The sequence below is a fragment of the Budorcas taxicolor genome, chromosome 4 (genome assembly GCF_023091745.1).
Source record: "Budorcas taxicolor isolate Tak-1 chromosome 4, Takin1.1, whole genome shotgun sequence".
NCBI lineage: Eukaryota > Metazoa > Chordata > Mammalia > Artiodactyla > Bovidae > Budorcas > Budorcas taxicolor.
Window position 1 is genome coordinate 102733391 of NC_068913.1, and position 19282 is coordinate 102752672.

At 43.0% G+C, this 19282-nt stretch overlaps 1 protein-coding gene across 1 annotated transcript in view; it reads right to left on the reverse strand.

The window, feature by feature from the left end:
• Positions 1 to 19282, reverse strand: part of DGKI (diacylglycerol kinase iota) — a 504567-nt gene that overhangs the window by 26828 nt on the left and 458457 nt on the right. Inside the window, exons 30-31 of the mRNA XM_052638497.1 lie at positions 4506 to 4543; positions 354 to 474 (exon numbers count right to left, since the gene is read on the reverse strand). Of these exons, the coding sequence (XP_052494457.1) occupies positions 354 to 474; positions 4506 to 4543 (159 nt within the window). The remainder of the gene's footprint in view (positions 1 to 353; positions 475 to 4505; positions 4544 to 19282) is intronic.

Sequence of the window (19282 nt, forward strand, 5' to 3'; positions counted from 1 at the left end):
GTCCCAACTAGTTAACTTCACAAAACATAAAAGCCCTTCCCCAAACAGTACATGATGGCAAGTCCACGTTCGGTTTGGTCTTTCATTTTGTAAGTAATCAGCCCCCAAATACCCTGCAAAGGCCTTGATATGGAAATGATTTCTGTTAAGGTTAAGGTGGTTAAGGTAAAGGTACTTGGTTAAGGTGACCTGTGCCAGGGATCTGGAATCCTGGCTCTGTCATACAAGCAAGGAGAGTCAGCGAAAGCTCAAGGGTCTCTCCACCATTCTGAGGACAGCCTGGATGAAAGTCAACTTCGAAAATGCAGTCTGTTTCATGGATAATTGATTCCTGGTTTGCTATGCCTACTCACCGTGGTCAAGGATATATTTCACAATCTCCCCGTTGCCGGTTTTAGCTGCGTAATGAAGGAGTGAACAGTGGTCTGGTCCCTGAATTAGCAGGCTGCCTCCGTTTTTATAGCTTTCTATTAGCTGAAAAAGAGACATAGGAAAAGCAACTCAGACAGAGTCCGGAACAAGGAAAGCAGCTAGCTGGTGATAAAATAAAAGTAATGTAGCAAACCACAAATGTCTCCAGCCTCAGAGGACACAGGGAAAAGCCAAAGAGATGAAGTAACATTCCTGGGTTGTGTTATCACTCAAATAGATGGCCAGTGTCTCCGCAAATTCCGGAGAGGGTAAGTGGGTGCTGAACAGCCTAAGGGAATGGAAGCATGCTAAATTATTTGTTCCCTTTCTGGGTTTTTTGGTCCTTTTCTTCTCTGGGCACTGAAAAAATGAAAGAGAGGAGAATGAAAGCTTCCCTATGCAGGCTGAGTGTTCTTGAGTTAAAGAACAATTAAGTGTATAGGCAGGAAGAGCTTGATGTCTGGTAGCGATGTGCCCTCCGCCCTTTAATTGTTTCTGCCCTCTCTAATGAGCCCAGCTACTGAGTACAGAAGCTGCTTGCCCCTTCCCCGCATGAGATCACACGCACAGGCATACAGCAGACACATGCACAGCCGTGTCTGGCTCCCTCCTTCGTCCAGATCTGCAGTCTGCCTGCCTTCTATTTATCATCCAACACATACCACCCAACAAGGCTTGAGATGATCCATGGGATGAGAACCAAAAGGGTTCAGAGAATATAGTAGTAGAAACCTAAAAGACTTCCAAAAGACTGGGGGGAAAACAGATTTTGCAGCCTGAGAACTAGGCGCTAAATGAGGACACAGTCTTCAGTTTGTGAAATACTGCACATTACCGAACTGTAATGTAAGTGAAAATGGATCTCTGTTCTCTAAACTGCAATAGTCAGAACAAGGGCCTTACTGGAGCTTCTAAAATGTAGCTTTAGAATAAATAAGAATCAACTAATCCAGCATGTAATAAGCAAAAGGAATGTGTCTACCACCAAGAAGTTAGATGGCATAGCATTATAAAAACAAAAACAAAAAAACAACTCCTAAGGTCAAAGAGAATAAACTGATAATTCATACGTTCACTCAAATACAACTACAGATTAGCCATATGCCAGATGCCAGGGAAACTAACATGAATACAGCTTGACCTCTGACCTCTAAGCCTCCAAGACCTCAGTGTCCATGGGAGGGAGAGATTTTTAAAGGATTGCACAGAGATGAAGAGGACAATGAGGAGGATAGCACAGGGCACTAGGAAAACATAAAGTACGGGATGGAAAAAATCAGGGAAGACTTTCTAGGAAACTGATCAAACAGGAGCAGCTGACTGGAAGTAAGGAACATGGGGTTTCCCAGGTGGCACTAGTGGTAAAGAACCTGCCCATAGTGACGTGGGTTCAGTCTCTGGGTTTGGAAGATTCCCTAGAGGAAGAAATGGCAACCCACTCCAGTATTCTTGCCCGAAGAATCCCCATAGACAGAGGAGCCTGGCAGGCTACAGTCCATAGGGATGCAAAGAGTCGGACATGACTGAAGCGACTGAGCGTGCGCAAGGAACATGCAGAGTTTTCATGCCTAAACTGAGAGGCAAAGGAACAGGAAGAAGTAGCTAACTGTTTTCCACGACAATCTAAGAATCCTGTTCTGTTCAACTGTACTGTCTCACAATGACACATCCATTCTTTGTGGGAAGATCCACAAAGGATTTGGGCTCACAGAGTAGCAGAGACCCAATCCATCAGCTGCCCTGATTTTGCATTGCTGTGGTGTTCCGAGAGACTGTGGCCACTAGGTTAGGCCATGAGTATGTTGTGCAGCCCGGTGGATAGGAGCTACTCATGACATCCTGCATGCAGGGCTGATCCAGGGTCTATTCTCAGTTCATTGGTGTGCTTGGACCTGGCTTCCCCCTTCAACTCGCCCTTTCTCCCCCTCCTTCCTCACACTCGTGACACACATACCCAGTTGAGTATTTAATATTTATAGTACTTTCTGCATGGGACAGAGAAATGGAAGAAGATAAAGAAAAGGAGGGGAAAGTACTTGGGAAGGAAAAGAAAGAAAAAAGTAAAAAAGAAAAAACCCTCAGGCTTTATATTTCACCTCTCAGTAAATCAGATGTTACCGAGTCATTTCTCAGTCATCTAGGAAAGAATTATAACAGAGAATGAAATAAGGCAACCAGCCGAATATAGTGATTTCCCTTCTCTCATATAATTCTCTGTTAAGTACCAAAGAAGTGTAGTAACACGCCCAGGGCCCTGGAAAATCTGTTGCCTAGACTAAAAGTATATACAAAACAAAATGAAGTGGTTTCATAGGTACAGCAACATTTTGCAAAATTTTCTGGCTTAGAAACTCTCCAAGAGCAGGGATCAGGTCTGAACTCATGCCTCTTGCTCACAGAATCCAAAAAGGCTTTTCAGGGAATAGAGGATAATATTTGGTTTAATCCACTGCCTGGAAATGGCACTGAATTCAGGTATACACGTTGCTTAGAGAGCACTTTCCTCTTTAACAATTCCTAGTGACACTGTGATCTGGTCATGGCACGGGCACCATGCCCAGGGATGTGTGTCTGAAGATGACAGTTTAACAAGATGCTGACAACCTTCTCAGCACTTGTTTTCTGCTAGTAACCTGTTAACAATGTAGCTCTGAGGTTTCTCAGTTTATTCAACAGATGTGCTTCCAAAGAACTTATATACAAGAGCTTGTGTGTATGTGAAAGTTGCTCAGTCGTGTCCGACTCTTTGCGACCCCAAGGACTATACAGTCCATAGATCGGATTTTCCAGGCCAGAACACTGGAATGGGCACCCTTTCCCTTCTCCAGGGGATCTTCCCAACCCAGGGATCGAACCCAGGTCTCCTGCATTGCAGGTGGATTTTTTTACTAGCTGCGCCATTAGGGAAGCCCAAGAATACTGGAGTAGGTAGCCTATCCTTCCTCCAGCGGATATTTCCGACCCAGGAATTGAACCGGGGTCTCCTGCATTGCAGGTGGCTTCTTTATCAACTGAGCTAGTGCTTCTTAACTTTCTTTTAAGGCTTCTGGGTTCTCAATCTGGGATAGTGCTGAACTTGAGTTAGTTGGAGCCTCTGCCTGGGAAAGTTGCTGATAATACAGAGCAGATCAATGCCATTACAGCATATACAGGGATACCCAGGCAGTCTTAAGTCCTGACACCTGAAAATAACTTGGGACCAAATATAGCTTTCCGGGTATTCATGGACTATATTATACTTTATAACAAATATTTGTCTCCCTGCTATGTTTAACTATCAAAGGAACACAGATTAACACTGTATTAACAAAATAGCTATCTTGGGAGAGTCCCTTCTATGAAGTTATAGGAACAATCTTAAGAGCTTTACATGAATTTTATATTCAATCCTCACAGTAAAGCAAAGAGAAGAGCAATGTGATTCTATTTTACAGATGAAGAAACGGAGGCCCAAAGACAATTAGGTAATTATACAAAGTCTCATATATAGTCAAAGGCAGAGCCAAGATCTGAACCCAGACAGTCTGACTTCAGAATTTGCATTCACTCAGGAGGCAGCAGTTTCCTCTGAACTAAATTCTCCGGAAAACATGAGCACAAATCACAATATTCAAGGCAGATCAGAGTATCTTCTGATTAACTGTGATCCCCAGAGTTCAAAACGGCAATAATGTTGCATGATGTTGTCTCTTGCTTAAAGAAAGTATATCTGGGTATTGTCCAGGTTATTCTTATAGCCGCATTCATTTAAAGACTTGGGGTGAAATAAATCTTTAAACTTTGAATATTAGTTCCAGATAGCAGGAACCCGAGGCACTGTCTCCTGGGGACACGTATCAGTTGTAACCAGTCAAGGCAGACAGCCAGCATGTACCTTTGCACAGACCCTTTGCTGTTTGGAGACATGGCGATGCTACAAGGACGCTTCTCACCCTCTCTGCTCAATTCTCAAAAAGAACATCCTTCTGCCTTCTACCCAGCTAGCACCAGGGGGATGGGAAATGATAAATGGGATCATGAAAACTTGGTGAGAAATTATGCTCATTTAGAGTTCTTAAAGAATCACCAAAAGTTCTGGTAGGAAGATATCTTACCTTCATAAGATCACCAGCTATTACTGCCTGCAAAATTGCTGTGAAAGACAAAAGAGAGATGTCCCATTAGTAGAAGACCCTCTCATGAAAATATTACAAAGGGCTGGATCCATGTTTGGGAGACACAGTCTACATTAGGGGTGGGGATCAGGGGAGGAGAAGCATGCCAAAGGTTGAAACATGTGACAGACTGAGGCCTTCTGTTCAGCCCTTCCCTCCCTGAGCATTCATCTTGTACATCATTCTAGAGCCGACTGGAACCCCCTCCAGCCCTGGTACAGAAAAGTGAACATGAAATGTAGAGTCACACATACTGGATTCCAATCTTAGCTCTGACCCTTACAGGCGGTGGAATACTAGGTGAGTTATTTAACCCCTCTGAGCCTCAGTTTCCACATCTGTAAACCGGCAAGTCTCAATTATATCAGATCTTTGAAAGGGTTTATAAAATCATATAAATGTTCTTATCTCATCCACTGATGCAGAATGCCTGATCATTAGGATTGTTTCTGCTCCCTTCTTTCTAATTCCTTCTACTTTGTCCTTTGGGGGTTCAAAAATTATTAGCAATTTTGTGTTCTATAATTATAAATAAATACCTACTGCTATGGAAAGAAGGATTAGAGACAATAAAGAAGAAACACATATTTTAATTATGTTCTAAAGAAAGTAATCATACATTTAGCATAAAATTCATTGGTGATTCTTATAGAAAGAACTCTGAAAGTTTAATTAAACTAATTGTAAGGCTACTTGGTGGTGGTGGTGGTGGTGATTTGGTTGCTAAGTCGTGTCCGACTCTTGCGACCCCATGGACTGTTGTCTGCCAGGCTCTTCTGTTCATGGGACTCTCCAGGCAAGAATACTGGAGTGGCTGCCATTTCCTTCTACTTAGCTGAGGGGAAAATAATCTAAGTACCTGTGCATGTCATGTGGGATGCAGAAGAAAAATGAAAAAAATATAACTAATAAAAGAGGAAAAGAATATGACTGTCTAATGGTGGTTATGATTCCTAAAGGGGACAGTTGTATTAGGTCAGAAATGGTCCCTTTAGAAAAATACCTATATTTTAAAACTGCTCAAGAAAAAGATCATTTTAAAGTTTTAAAGTCACTCCCCTCAAAATCAGAAGGTTTGAAGTTTATTGTTCAAAGTATCATTTTACTCTTATTTTGGAGTCTCTCATATACAGTTGGCCAAAAATGCAGTATCAAAGCACATGGTGCCCTTGACTATCACTGAACAAAGCCTGTGAAGCTTTCATCATGCGCACTCATGGGCCCTGGGTGATCAGAGGCAAAGAACCACAGACATGTTCAACTTGTTCAGAGGCCCAGGGCCGAGTGCCTTCCCTCTGACCAAAGCAGAAGTCTTGGAAACCGTAGGAAATGATGATGGCTGCTTGAGCATGGAAGGAAGAATGAAGGAAGAAGAGCGAGAAAGGAAGAATAGGAAAGAGAGGGAAGAATGTTTCTTTTCTATAACAAGCTGTTTAAGCTGGGACTATGGCTCCAAGCGCAATAATGCTCTTTGTACATGGTCAGTGTGTACCAATCAGTTGATGAAATGATAGAAAAGAGTGCTAGTTGCTCAGTCATGTCCAACTCTTTGTGACCCCTGGACTATAGCCCATCAGGCTCCTCTGTCCATGGGATTCTCCAGGTAAGAATACTGGAGTGGGTTGTCATTTCCTTCTCCAGACAGAAAAGAGAGCAAAGAGGAAAGCAGTGAAAGGCAATGGAGATAAAAATAACAGAAAAGGGGACTTTCTAATGGTCCAGTGGCTAATACTCTGCACTCCTAATGCAGGGGAGGTGGGGTTCTATCCCTGGTCAGAAAACTAGACCCCACGTGTCACAGCTAAGAGTTCTCGTGCCGTAACTAAAGATCCTGCGTGCTGCAGCTACGACCTGGCACAGATAAGTAAACAAATACATGTCTCTAAAAAATAACAGAAAGGGAATTCATAAAATGGTGTATGTCAAAAGAACCTAAGAAACGTGTCTCATTCTTCCTTTTACAGATGGGACACTGACATTCAGAGGGAAATGTCTCTCTCAGGGCACGCAGAGACTGTGTAGCTCAATCACCCCACAATGCAGGTCCCTGGACCATCCCAGGCTCTGTCCTGTGCCCTCAGGGAGTTCGCCCTGTAGTAGCTCTTCGGGCTCTGTGGGGCCTAAGGAAAATGAAAGGAAATAATCTTTAACTGGAGTCTAATTCCGATCTCTGCAATTTATTTGTTGTTCAGTCGTTAAGTCATGTCCGACTCTGCAACTGCATGGACTATAGCACACCGGGCTTCCCTGTCCTTCTCTATCTCCCAGAGTTTGCTCAAACTCATGTCCATTGAGGTGGTGATGCCATCCAACCATCTCATCCTCTGCCAGCCCGTTCTACTCCTGTCCTCAATCTTTCCCACCCTCACGGTCTTTTCTAATGAGTCCGCTCTTCACATCAGGTGGCCAAAGTATTGGAGCTTCAGCCTTATCATCAGTCCTTCCAATGAGTACTCAGGGTTGATTTCTTTTAGGATTGACTGGTTTGATCTCCTTGCAGCCCAAGGGACTCTCAAGAGTTTGCCAGCACCACAATTTGAAAGCATCAATTCTTCACCGCTCAGCCTTAAGAAGTCAAACGTTTTAAATTAACTTTCGTATCTAAAAGTAAGATTAACAGCTGTCCTGGTCACTTCTCTGTAGTAAAGATGAAGCCAAATAAGCACTTTATAAATAGGATAAGTTATATTGACAGAAGGGATAGATTATAGTACTTCTGTGACTATGCCTAAGTATATGAAAAACACATACACACACTTCAGAAGGAGCCTAGCAAGAAGGGTGAATTGGTGTGTGAAGTCAATCGGGCATATCACTGTTCATACGGCCTTCATCAGAGGTGAGGCCGGGCTGCCAGTGAAACGGTGGAGCTTTCCCAAATGTCAACTCTGCATGAGAGGACAGGGAGAGGGAGGCAGGGGCAAGTATGAGCAATTGCAGGCGTGGGCGAATAACTCAGTTTGGGCTTTTATGCTACAGGATCTTCTATATCCATTTAGGAGAGAAGGAAGGTTAGGGTAACTGCCTGAGAAGGCAGTTCGTGAAAAGCCTTGAAAATGACACACAGATGTTCCTAACAATATAGAGCCTGCATTTTTAAGACCACATTGAAACACTTCCCAGACACTTAAATAGAAAAAAGAATGAATAAAGGAGAGAGAAAAGGAGAATTTGCTAACTTAAAGCACCAGTGAATAACATTTGGTGCATATAAGCAATAAGTCAGGATGATAAAATTCTCCAGGATAAATATTATTGGAGGAGTACTGATCATGAGTGAACAGATGAATGAGAGATTGGGGCGGGGCGGGGGGGGGCGGGGGGGGACTCACTGGCTACCTGCCGAGTTCAAAGGATTGCTGGAGGAGGTGAAGTTAAGCCAACTCTTCCACAATCAGTGGTTTAATTAGCAAACACATTTGGGAAATCCTTAAAAGATGAAGGGAAAATACAAATGAGGACTTGGAAGTTAACAGACTGTCCGAAGGGCCCTGGGAGGAGGTCTGCATGATCACACCTGAGGCTGGCTTGTCACACGTCGTGACTGTGACGTTCCAGTGGGACCACTCGGGTGAGCACCTCTTTGTCCAGAGAAGGGACCTACATTTTTATCCTGTGAGTATTGAGAAGCTAAGGAGGAGTTGAAAGTAAATCAGAGAATCACGTAAATGTCCTGACACCTGCCAGTTTGATTCAGCCCCTCCCTTCCTGAGAACAGAGTTGCGACCTGCTCTCAGCTCATGTGCCCCCATCACAGCAGCTTCCCATTGCTACCTCACTCCACTCACAACATCTTTATTTATGTCTTTTGGTTTCCTAGCTTCCCAATTTAAAGTTCCCCTGAACAGACAGAAGAGCATATAAAAGAATCATAACCACACATAATTTCCAATTGTACTGGAGATGGAAAACATGAATATTTATTTTTAAGTCAAGCAATACACTCAAGGGTAGCTATTATGCAAACATTATTAGGCACAAGGCCCTCTTCTCTGCTGATTAATGTCCTTCCCTCCTGAACACTGTTGTTTAAGATTTCCTTTGCATAAACAGAGCTTGAATCCATTAGTATTCAACTCCAGATAATAACCTTCTGAAAGATCAAGCTTAAAAACAAATAATGAATTGTTATGATTACAGCATTATTTTTTTATTATTTCTTCAGCTCAGAGCCTGCCTTCTGGCCTTTTCCAAAACTCCTTCATATAGAGTAAACAATGCTCCCAAATTCAAAAGAACAAGGGAAGTTAAATGGCCAGTGGGATACAAGGGTTATTGAATAGATGACTACTAAGTTTTCTAGACAATTAAATCACATAAACTTATATAGTTAGACAGGAAAGTAAGGGGGTAGAGGACTGAAAAGCTTTTCATTTTCAGAGAGTTTAGAAGTTGAATCATTAGCTTATAAGAAATGACTTTTTTTTCCTTCAGCACTGTGCCTCCTGATCAACTGCTAAACAGTAAACATCCTGAGACAGAAAGCTGGAATGGAAAAGTCAGGACTACCAGGAAGGAGTCAAGTGTCTTCCTCTTAGAGCCTCTCTTTCTTTGGCCTGGATTCCCAGAAGCCCAGACATCCTTAGACATCTGTGCACAAAAGGAAAAAAGTCACTCCCTCCCATCATGATGGGAGAAAATAGTCTGTGGGCCACGGGCTGGCCCACCTGCTTCTTCTGCCAGGCCAGGCCCTATTCCAAGCTGACTGTACAAAATAAACTCCATCCTCTCCAGAAACTGATATTTTGGCAAGAAATCCAAATTAGGAAGGGATATATTTTAACTGAATTTAGAATCATATTGCCTGAGTTTAAGGCTTGTGAGCCTGGCGGGCTAGAGTCCATAGCGTTCCAAAGAGTCAGACACGACTGAAGTGACTTAGTATGTCCACACATCATTAACTAGCTATAATCTTGGGCAAGTTAGTTTCACCAAGCTTCAGGTCTCTCATTAGGAAAATGAAGATAAAATCATTTCTTTTGAGACTCTGCCTTGCAAGTAAGCTCAAGGAACAGTGACTGTGCCCACTGTGGTTTTCTGTGTAGAACACCATGGAATACTGATGTTAACACCATTACACAGAAATGAATCACTTCTTAGCTGTGAAATGAGAAGGTGAGACTCAAATAGCATGTGACGAATTCCAAAGGGATAGTTTAAGGTTGCAAAGTTTGCTTTGCAACAAAAATATTTGCAAAAAAAAGTGTACAGAACTTGGCAAAGCCACAATGCTTGTAAATCTCAATAAATCAACTAAAATAACTATAAACAGAGTCACAACTCTGAGCACTTGTGTCTATTTAAAAATTTTAACCTTTCATGTTATTTTTCAGTTTTAAAATTAATGTTCTGTTCCTGCTAATGTTCTGTCACTTGCTAATGATAGTGGCCATTTAAATCTTTTATTTTAATCATGGAAGAAAAAGATTAAAAGTAACAAGAAAAACTGTTGAACAGAAATGGCTTCTGGAGGCCTAGGGGGTAAAAATCAGCCGATTGCCTGAGATTCATAAATATACATCTGACTTTGGCAAGTTCTGCATACATTTTACTCCTAAATATTTACAAAGCAAGAATCAGAACATAAAATAATGTGTCAGGAGTCATATTCCACATTCCAAAGCTCTATGTAGCCTTAGTCTAACCCTTGCATTTAATAGAGGAGGAAAATGGTGCTTGAGAAGTAACTCTCCAAGGTCACACAGGCAGTTAGCAATCCAGCTGAGACAGAAGGATGCTAGTTTCTTTTATTATCTCTGAATCTGAGGTCAGAGTTCCTTTCACCCTCTGTTTTTTCTGTAACTGGGAGCAGGGTGGCAAAAATTAAAACAACCTCACGCGAAAGCTTCATAGATGCATCAGACAGAAAGTGAAGTCATTTTATGGCTTCAGGCTCCAACCCTTCTTACACCAAAGCGGACGCTGAAGAACCAGCCCCCCTCTGACGAACGTCAGGTTCACAGTTCCCTTGACCTGATCACAACAGGTGTCTTCACACTTTTCCTTTCTTAGTGTTGCTCAGCCCCACAGAGGCTGCACTTCCAGGTGGCCGAGAGCTTACTTCTCTGAGATCCATATTTCTGCATAGCTTTTCCTGTATTTTCCTTATCAGCAGCATTCTGTTCAATTTCTCTGCTTCGTGAACAGCAAACCCTGGTACATCAGCAACAAACTGTGAAGGCTCAGCTCCCCAAAATGGAATTTAAAATAAGCATCAAAAATAGCAAAGGTAACCTAACACACATGTCATGGTATGGATAACTATGCTGAATTTTGCTAATCAGACATAAAGGAGGAAGCCGCTCATGAAAATACTGTAAATATTATTAATATTAATTAATATTATTTTACATACTCTTACTGAACAATCCCAAGATAAGGTGAAAGAGAAGAGGAATTAGATATTGCTAAAGACCTCTGCATGTTAACTGAGGCCTCAAGGAAGTTTTGACAATTAATAAAACATATGTTGCCAAGTTATTTATTAATAGTAATAGCCAAAACACTAAGGGTTCTTAATAATATATTAGAACAAATTTAAGATTATTCTTCCAATGACACACATATCTGTATCAGTTCCCTATTCTTGCATAGCAAAACATTCCAAAACATAGTGACTTAAAACACGACAATTATTAATTTTTTCAAAAGCTGCAGCTTGGGCTGGGTTAAGCAGAAACTGTTGTTTCTGCTCGATCTGGCCTCAGCTGGGGCAGATTCACTGAGAGCTCAAAGATCCACTTTCAAGATGATCACACACATGACTGCTAAGTAAGAGCTGGCTTCACCTGGGAGCTCTGACTCCTCTTATGTGGACGTCCATGGGCTGCCTGGGCTTCCTCTGGAAATGATGACTGTGTTTCAAGAGCAACCATTCCAAGGGAGCCCAGCAGAAGTCACCTTGCCTTGGATCCCACCACAGCATCACGTGTGCCCTGCTTCAGTCTTAAGTTTGTCCATATTTAAGGAAAGGAGATACACACCGCATAGCGCAATGAAAAAATAGTCAAAGACATGTTGTAAGAAGAATGGGTGGGATGGGAGACAATGCTGTTTTAGGAAAAATACGATCTGTCACGTCCTACACTTGCATCATGATGTGCTTGGAGTCAAGGGGTTGGTGCTGACCTTCAGTCAGTGTTGGGAGATGCCCAAGAACACTTGTGTGACAGATACAATGTCATCTGTTTTACATTAAGCATCTCAGCAGATAAATAAAAAAGGCTGAGAACTACTTATCTGAAGGACCAGGTTTTTGGAGTAGGAAGAGGAAAGGCAAGTATAAGACTCTGCAGACAGCAAATCCTGGTTGAGTTGAATTAGGAATTCTACGTAAGGTATTAAAAAGCAGAGACATCACTTTGCTGACTAAGGTCTGTATACTCAAAGCTATGGCTTTTCCAAGGTCAGGAGTGGCGGCTGTGAGGAGATACCCCACGTCCAAGGTCAGAGAAACTCTAGTAAGATGGTAGGTGCTGGACCGGCTGTGAGGAGATATCCCACGTCCAGGGCAAAGGAGAAGCCCCAGCAAGACGGTAGGAGGGTGGATTTGCATTTAGAATCAAACCCCGTTCCGGCCAGAGATGCTCAGAGGGCTCAAAGACACCTTATGTGCACCAGGACCCAGAGACCCCACAGATACTGAGGACAGAACTGTGTCTGAGTGTCTCCTGTGGAGGTACAGGTCAGCAGTGGACTGCCACAGGGCCAGGGGCTCTGGGTGCAGCAGGCCTGGGTATGGCATAAGCCCTCTTGGACGAGGTGGCCATAAACCCCACCACAGAGCTGCCAGAACTTACCCAGGACTGGGAAATAGGCTCTTGGAGGGCACAAACAGAACCTTGTGTGCACCAGGACCCAGGAGAAAGGAGCAGGGACCACACAAGAGACTGACCCAGACTTTCCGGGGAGTGTCCAGGAGTCTCTGCAGAGACGTGGGTCGTGGTGGCCTGCTGCAGGGTTGGGGGCACTGAGCACAGCAGTGCATGCATGCGACCTTCTGAAGGAGGCCGAGTTATCTTCATTACCTCCACCATAGTTGGGCTTCAGGTCAAATAACAGGGAGGGAACAGAGCCCCTCCCATCAACAGAAAACTGGATTAAAGATTTATTGAGCATTGCCCCGCCCATCAGAACAAGACCCAGTTTCCCCCTCAGTCAGTCTCTCCCATCAGGAAGCTTCCATAAGCCTCTTATCCTTCTCCATCAGAGGGCAAACAGACTGAAAACCACAATCGCAGAAAATGACCCAATCTAATCACATGGACCACAGCCTAGACTAACTCAATGAAACTATGAGCCATGCCGTTTAGGGCCACCCAAGACAGATGGGTCATGGTGGAGAGTTCTGACAAACTGTGGTCCACTGGAGAAGGGAATGGCAAACCACTTTGTATTCTTGCCTTGAGAACCCCATGAACACTATGAAAAGGCAAAAAGATAGGACACTGAAAGATGAATTCCCCAGGTCAGTAGGTGCCCAATATGCTACTGGAGATCAGTGGAGAAATAACTCCAGAAAGAATGAAGGGATGGAGCCAAACCAAAACCACCACCCAGTTGTGGATGTGACTGGTGATAGAAGCAAGGTCCGATGCTGTAAAGGGCAATATTGCATAGGAACCTGGAATGTTAGGTCCATGAATCAAGGCAAATTGGAAGTGGTCAAATAGGAGATGGCAAGAGTGAATGTCAACATTCTAGTAATCAGCGAACTAAAAGGGACTGGAATGGGTAAATTTAACTCAGATGACCATTATATCTGACTTCCCTGGTGGCTCAGACGGTAAAGCGTCTGCCTACAGTGCGGGAGACCTGGGTTCGATCTCTGGGTCAGGAAGATCCTCTGGAGAAGGAAATAGCAACCCACTCCAGTATTCTTGCCTGGAAAATCCCATGGACAGAGGAGTGTGGTAGGCTACAGTCCATGGTGTCGCAGAGTTGGACACGACTGAGCGACTTCACTTTCACCATTATATCTACTACTGTGGCCAAGAATCCCTTAGAAGAAATGGAGTAGCCATCATAGTCAACAAAAGACTCTGAAATGCAGTATATAGATGCAGTCTCAAAAATGACAGAATGATCTCTGTTTGTTTCCAAGGCAAACCATTCAATATCATGGTAATCCAAACCTATGCCCCAACCAGTAATGCTGAAGAAGCTGAAGTTGAACAGAGCTGACTATGGTTCAAGTCATGAATTCCTTGTTGCCAAATACAGACTTAAATTGAGGAAAGTAGGGAAAACCACTAGACCATTCAGGTACGACCTAAATCAAATTCCTTACAATTATACAGTGGAAGTGAGAAATAGACGTAAGGGACTAGATCTGATAGAGTGTGTGATGAACTATGGAAGGAGGTTTGTGACACACCATATAGGGGACAGAGATCAAGACCATCCCCAAGAAAAAGAAATGCAAAAAAGCAAAATGGATGGCTGAGGAGGCCTTACAAATAGCTGTGAAAAGAAGAGAAGCCAAAAGCCAAGGAGAAAAGGAAAGATATAAGCATCTGAATGCAGAGTTCCAAAGAATAGTGAGGTGAGATAAGAAAGCCTTCCTCAGTGATCAATGCAAGAAATAGAGGAAAACAGTATAATGGGAAAGATGATATATCTTTTCAAGAAAATTAGAGATACCAAGGGAATATTTTATGCAAAGATGGGCTCAATAAAGGACAGAAATGGGATGGACCTAACAGAAGCAGAACATATTAAGAAGAGGCGGCAAGAAAACACAGAAGAACTGTACAAAAAAGATCTTCATGACCCAGATAATCATGATGGTGTGATCACTCACCTAGAGCCAGACATCCTGGAATGTGAAGCCAAGTGGGCCTTAGGAAGCATCACTAGGAACAAAGCTAGTGGAGGTGATGGAATTCCAGTTGAGCTATTTCAAATCCTGAAAGATGATGCTTTGAAAGTGCTGCACTCAATATGCCAGCAAATTTGGAAAACTCAGCAGTGGCCACGGGACTGGAAAAGGTCAGTTTTCATTCCAATCCCAAAGAAAGGCAATGCCAAAGAATGCTCAAACTACTGCACAATTGCACTCATCTCACATGCTAGTAAAGTAATGCTCAAAATTCTCTAAGCCAGCCTTCAGCAGTATGTGAACCGTGAACTTCCAGATGTTCAAGCTGGTTTTAGAAAAGGCAGAGGAACCAGAGATCAAATTGCCACCATCTGCTGGATCATGGAAAAAGCAAAAGAGTTCCAGAAAAACATCTATTTCTGTTTTATTGACTATGCTAAAGCCTTTGACTGTGTGGATCACAAGAAACTGGAAAATTCTTAAAGAGAAACCTCTTGAGAAACCTGTTGCTGATCAGCAAGCAACAGTTAGAACTGGACATGGAACAACAGACTGGTTCCAAATAGGAAAAGGAGTACCTCAAGGCTGTATACTGTCACCCTGCTTATTTAACTTATATGCAGAGTACATCATGAGAAATGCTAGACTGGATGAAGCATAAGCTGAAATCAAGATTGCCAGGAGAAATATCAATGACCTTAGATATGCAGATGACACCACACTTGTGGCAGAAAGCAAAGAAGAAATAAAGTCTTTTGATTAGACTGAAAGAGGAGAGTGAAAAAGTTGGCTCAAAACTCAACATCAGAAAACTAAGGTCATGGCATCTGGTCCCATCACTTCATGGCAAATAGATGGGGAAACAGGGGAAACAGTGGCTGACTTTAATTTTTTGGGCTCCAAAATCACTGCAGATGTTGACTGCAGCCATGATATTAAAAGACACTCCTTGGAAGGAAAGTTATGACCCATCTAGACAGCATATTAAAAAGCAGAGACACTACTTTGTCAACAAAGTTCCACCTAGTCAAGCTATGGTTTTTCCAGTAGTCATGAATGGATGTGAGAGCTGGACTATAAAGAAAGCTGAGCAGGGAAGAACTGATGCTTTCGAACTGTGGTGTTGGAGAAGACTCTTGAGAGTCCCTTGGACTGCAAGGAGATCCAACCAGTCCATCCTAAACAAAATTGGCCCTGAATATTCATTGGAAGGACCGATACTGAAGCTGAAACTCCCACACTTGGGCCACCTGATGCAAAGAGCTGCCCCATTTGAAAAGACCCTGATGCTGGGAAAGATTGAAGGCGGGAGGAGAAGGGGACAACAGAGGATGAGATAGTTGAATGGCATCACTGACTCAATGGACGTGAGTTTGAGTAAACTTCGGGAGTTGGTGATGGACAGGGAAGCCTGGTGTGCTACAGTCCATGGGGTTGCAAAGAGTTGGACACAACTGAGTGATGAACTGAACTGATGGCTTTTCCTGTAGCCATCATCATGTATGGATGAGAGAGTTGGACCATAAAGAAGGCAGAGTGCCAAAGAATTGATGCTTTCAAACTGTGATGCTGGAGAAGACTCTTGAGAGTCCCTAAGGCAAGAGCAAGGAGATTAAACCAAGCAATCCTAAAGGAAATCAACCCTGAATATTCATTAGAAGTACTAATGTTGAAGCTCCAATACTCTGGGCACCTGATGCAAAGAGCCAACTCACTGGAAAAGACTGATGCTGGGGATGATTAAGGGCAGGAGGAAATGAGGGAGATGGAAGATGAGATGGTTGGATGGCATCACTGACCGAATGGACATGAGTTTGAACAAATTCCTGGTGACAGTGACGTACAGGGAAGCCTGGTGTGCTGCAGTCCATGGGGCTGCAAAGAGTTGGACATGACTGAGCGACTGTACAACAGCCACCCAAGGGGCGCTCTCTTTAATCATTGAATGTGAGAGAAGACTGCGCCTCCTCTTTCTCTTCTCCAGTCAGGCAAACACTCATAGATCTTGAGTCTTATATTCCTCATATTCTGCCTACTGGTGTCTCCTCCACTGCTGAAATAGAGCGTGTGGGGTACAGAGCACACATCTCACATATTCCGTTATCACCTCATCTTCGTTGGGATGAACCCATCACTGGTTAATGTAAAGGCCATTCAATGCTACAGTGGTCTAAGACTCACATACCACCTGTGCCAAATTCCTTTTAGCATGTGCAACCATAGATGGAGACATAAATAGGTTTTGTGTCTCTCTAATGACAGTTAACCCTCAAATTCAATTAGTCCCTGCTAACTGAATGCATGACTGTATATGGGTTCTTTCCATCTGCTGCAGCAATCCTTCTGAAGCTGCTATTAGCATGGAAGACGCCTCCTGTTTGCAGAAAAACAAACAGCCCCTCGCCCCCCACCCTGTCCAGCATTCCCTCTGGCAGAGTATGTGCACCTTGCTGCCAGAGGACCAGGATGTGCTCTGTTCACAGTCAGTTCCATTTCTCTTACAGATCACTGGAATTAACCATAAACCTGAAGGAACCAGATGTCTTTCCCAAACATCCTATTTGTTTATCTCTTGTTGTGAAACTGTTTTCCGGTTGTTTTTTGCGTTTAAGCCTCATCTCTGCAATTAAGCCTCAAGCAGAGATGGTGCTTTTAGTTTTTTCTCTCTTTGCTTTATCCATATGCCATCTCTTAATGAAAACTCTATAGTTCAGGAAATATATGTAATGCTTACTAGCCACTTGGTCTGGTGATTCACCTGGCTATCATTTCAACACTCTTCAAACTGTGGGTCAAGAGAGGTGTTCTAAGGAATAGAATAAAACCTACTTTTACTGCCCCAGCTACACATGGCAGTTGATTTTGGAGGTGAAAGTATTTCTCTGTCTTTTAAAATTATATCATGGTGCTTACCAGATGCAGTGAAACAGCATTATAAGTATCTCAATAAACCAGAAACGTTTATATATGGGCCAAATCAGAGCCTTACACTAAGCAACAACACATGTTACTTTCTAGAACACTGGTTGTAAGCCTTGTGTTAGTTACTCAATTGTGTCTGACTCTTTGTGACCCCATGAACTGTAGCCTGTCAGGCTCCTCTGTCCATGGGATTCTCCAGGCAAGAATACTGGAGTGGGCTGCCATGCCCTTCTCCAGGGCTTAGTTCCTTGTTAAAACAAATGTCACACGTTAATTAATTTGCTTTGGGTACGGGGTTAGAGAAAAGTTCACAGGTTAAAGGGCCAACTGGGTTCATACTCTTTCAGAGTCACAATATGTTACTTTCTACCAACTGTGAATATGCACTGACAGTTACTAGGGGCCAGAGACGTTCTTGAAAATTCCTTCTTGACAGTCTGTACAGCTCAAAATTAATGTTTTCTCTAGTGATGACAGATTAATGTTTTTTGTATGAAGTGGGTCAACACACTTTTTTTTTTGTAGTGCCCTCTTTGAAAGTAATATCCAATTATTCCCATTAATCTAGAAAAATATAAATTCATCTTTAGCATCAAGATTATAGACTCCTCTCAACTATTTCTGTTCAATAAATATTAAGCCTCCATCCACAGTGAGGATTTTTCCTATTAGTCAAGAGTTTTAATCTGATTACAACTCACTGAATTCATGAACCCTAAATAACTGTAGTATACAATAACACTCTTTCTCCTTATCATGTGGATAAAGTCATACATATTAAAATACTTAGTGCATGGCAAACTGCTTTAGGAATATCAGAGATTAAAAAGGAAGTTCTCGTATTTTCCAAAAGTCCTTCATCCCTAGAATGCTGAGAGAATTTAATTTAGATTGATGAACTTTGTTGATTTTTTTTCTTTCCTGGCATTTGGATGATGAAGCATCATCCTGAGAGGGCCGGAGAGATAGATCTAAGAAATAAGGTCGCTGTTAGCCTCACAGATGAGAGGAAGGTGCCCAGGAGAAGAAGGGCTGCTGGCCACAGTCCTGACAACTTTCCCCGAGGATCTTGGGTGACAGCTCTGGGGCTTGGGCTTCCTTCTTTCCCTCAATGTCAGGCTGCCTTCCTTCTGTGACGGGTCTCCTTAAATGCATGTGATGTATTTTAGCAGTGTCCTTCAGGACCTCTAAAAGGAACTTAGGTTGAAAAAGTGCACTCGTGTATCATTCACCGATAGCCACAAGCAGATCTGACAGGGCTTGAAAGTGACGGATGGTTATTGGTTTTAACCAAACATCAAGACTGTATGGGAAGTGGCGTTTAAGGCCAGGATCCAAGAATGAATGATTGTGCTCTTGAGCTCAAACAGATGAGAGGTCTACAGGTCATCCAGTCACCAGGATGTCCGTTGAGTTCCTTATCATCGCCTAGCAGCATGCTGACCACTCTGTCAGATGAAGACCTTTGTGACTGACAGGAAGACTGGGTTTAGCTCAAACACCCCTGTCTGTAACAAAATAAAGCCAAGGAGGAGTTGACACAGCAAAAGTCACTTTCAGGGACACACATCAGTGAAATGCACGTCTAACAGAAGTGTACCATTATGGTAAAGAATCCACCTGCAATGCAGGAGCCAAAGGAGACACGGGCTTGATCCCTGGGTCAGGAGAATCCCCTGAAGGAGGAAATGGCAACCCACTCCAGTATTCTTGCCTGGAGAATCCCAAGGACGGAGAAGCCTGGAGGGCTACAGTCCATAGGGCCACAAAGAATCAGAAACGACACCATTTTTCTAACAGATAAAACTTTTAGATTCTGTCCTTACTTGTAAATGTGAAGACAGACAAGAAACTTTATAGCTGGAATTAGGTTATAATAAAACCATAAATTTTGCCTCCTCCCTTATCAGCATGTGGGTTTCCCAGGTGGCTCAGTGGTAAAGAATCTGCCTGCCAATGAAGGAGACACAGGTTC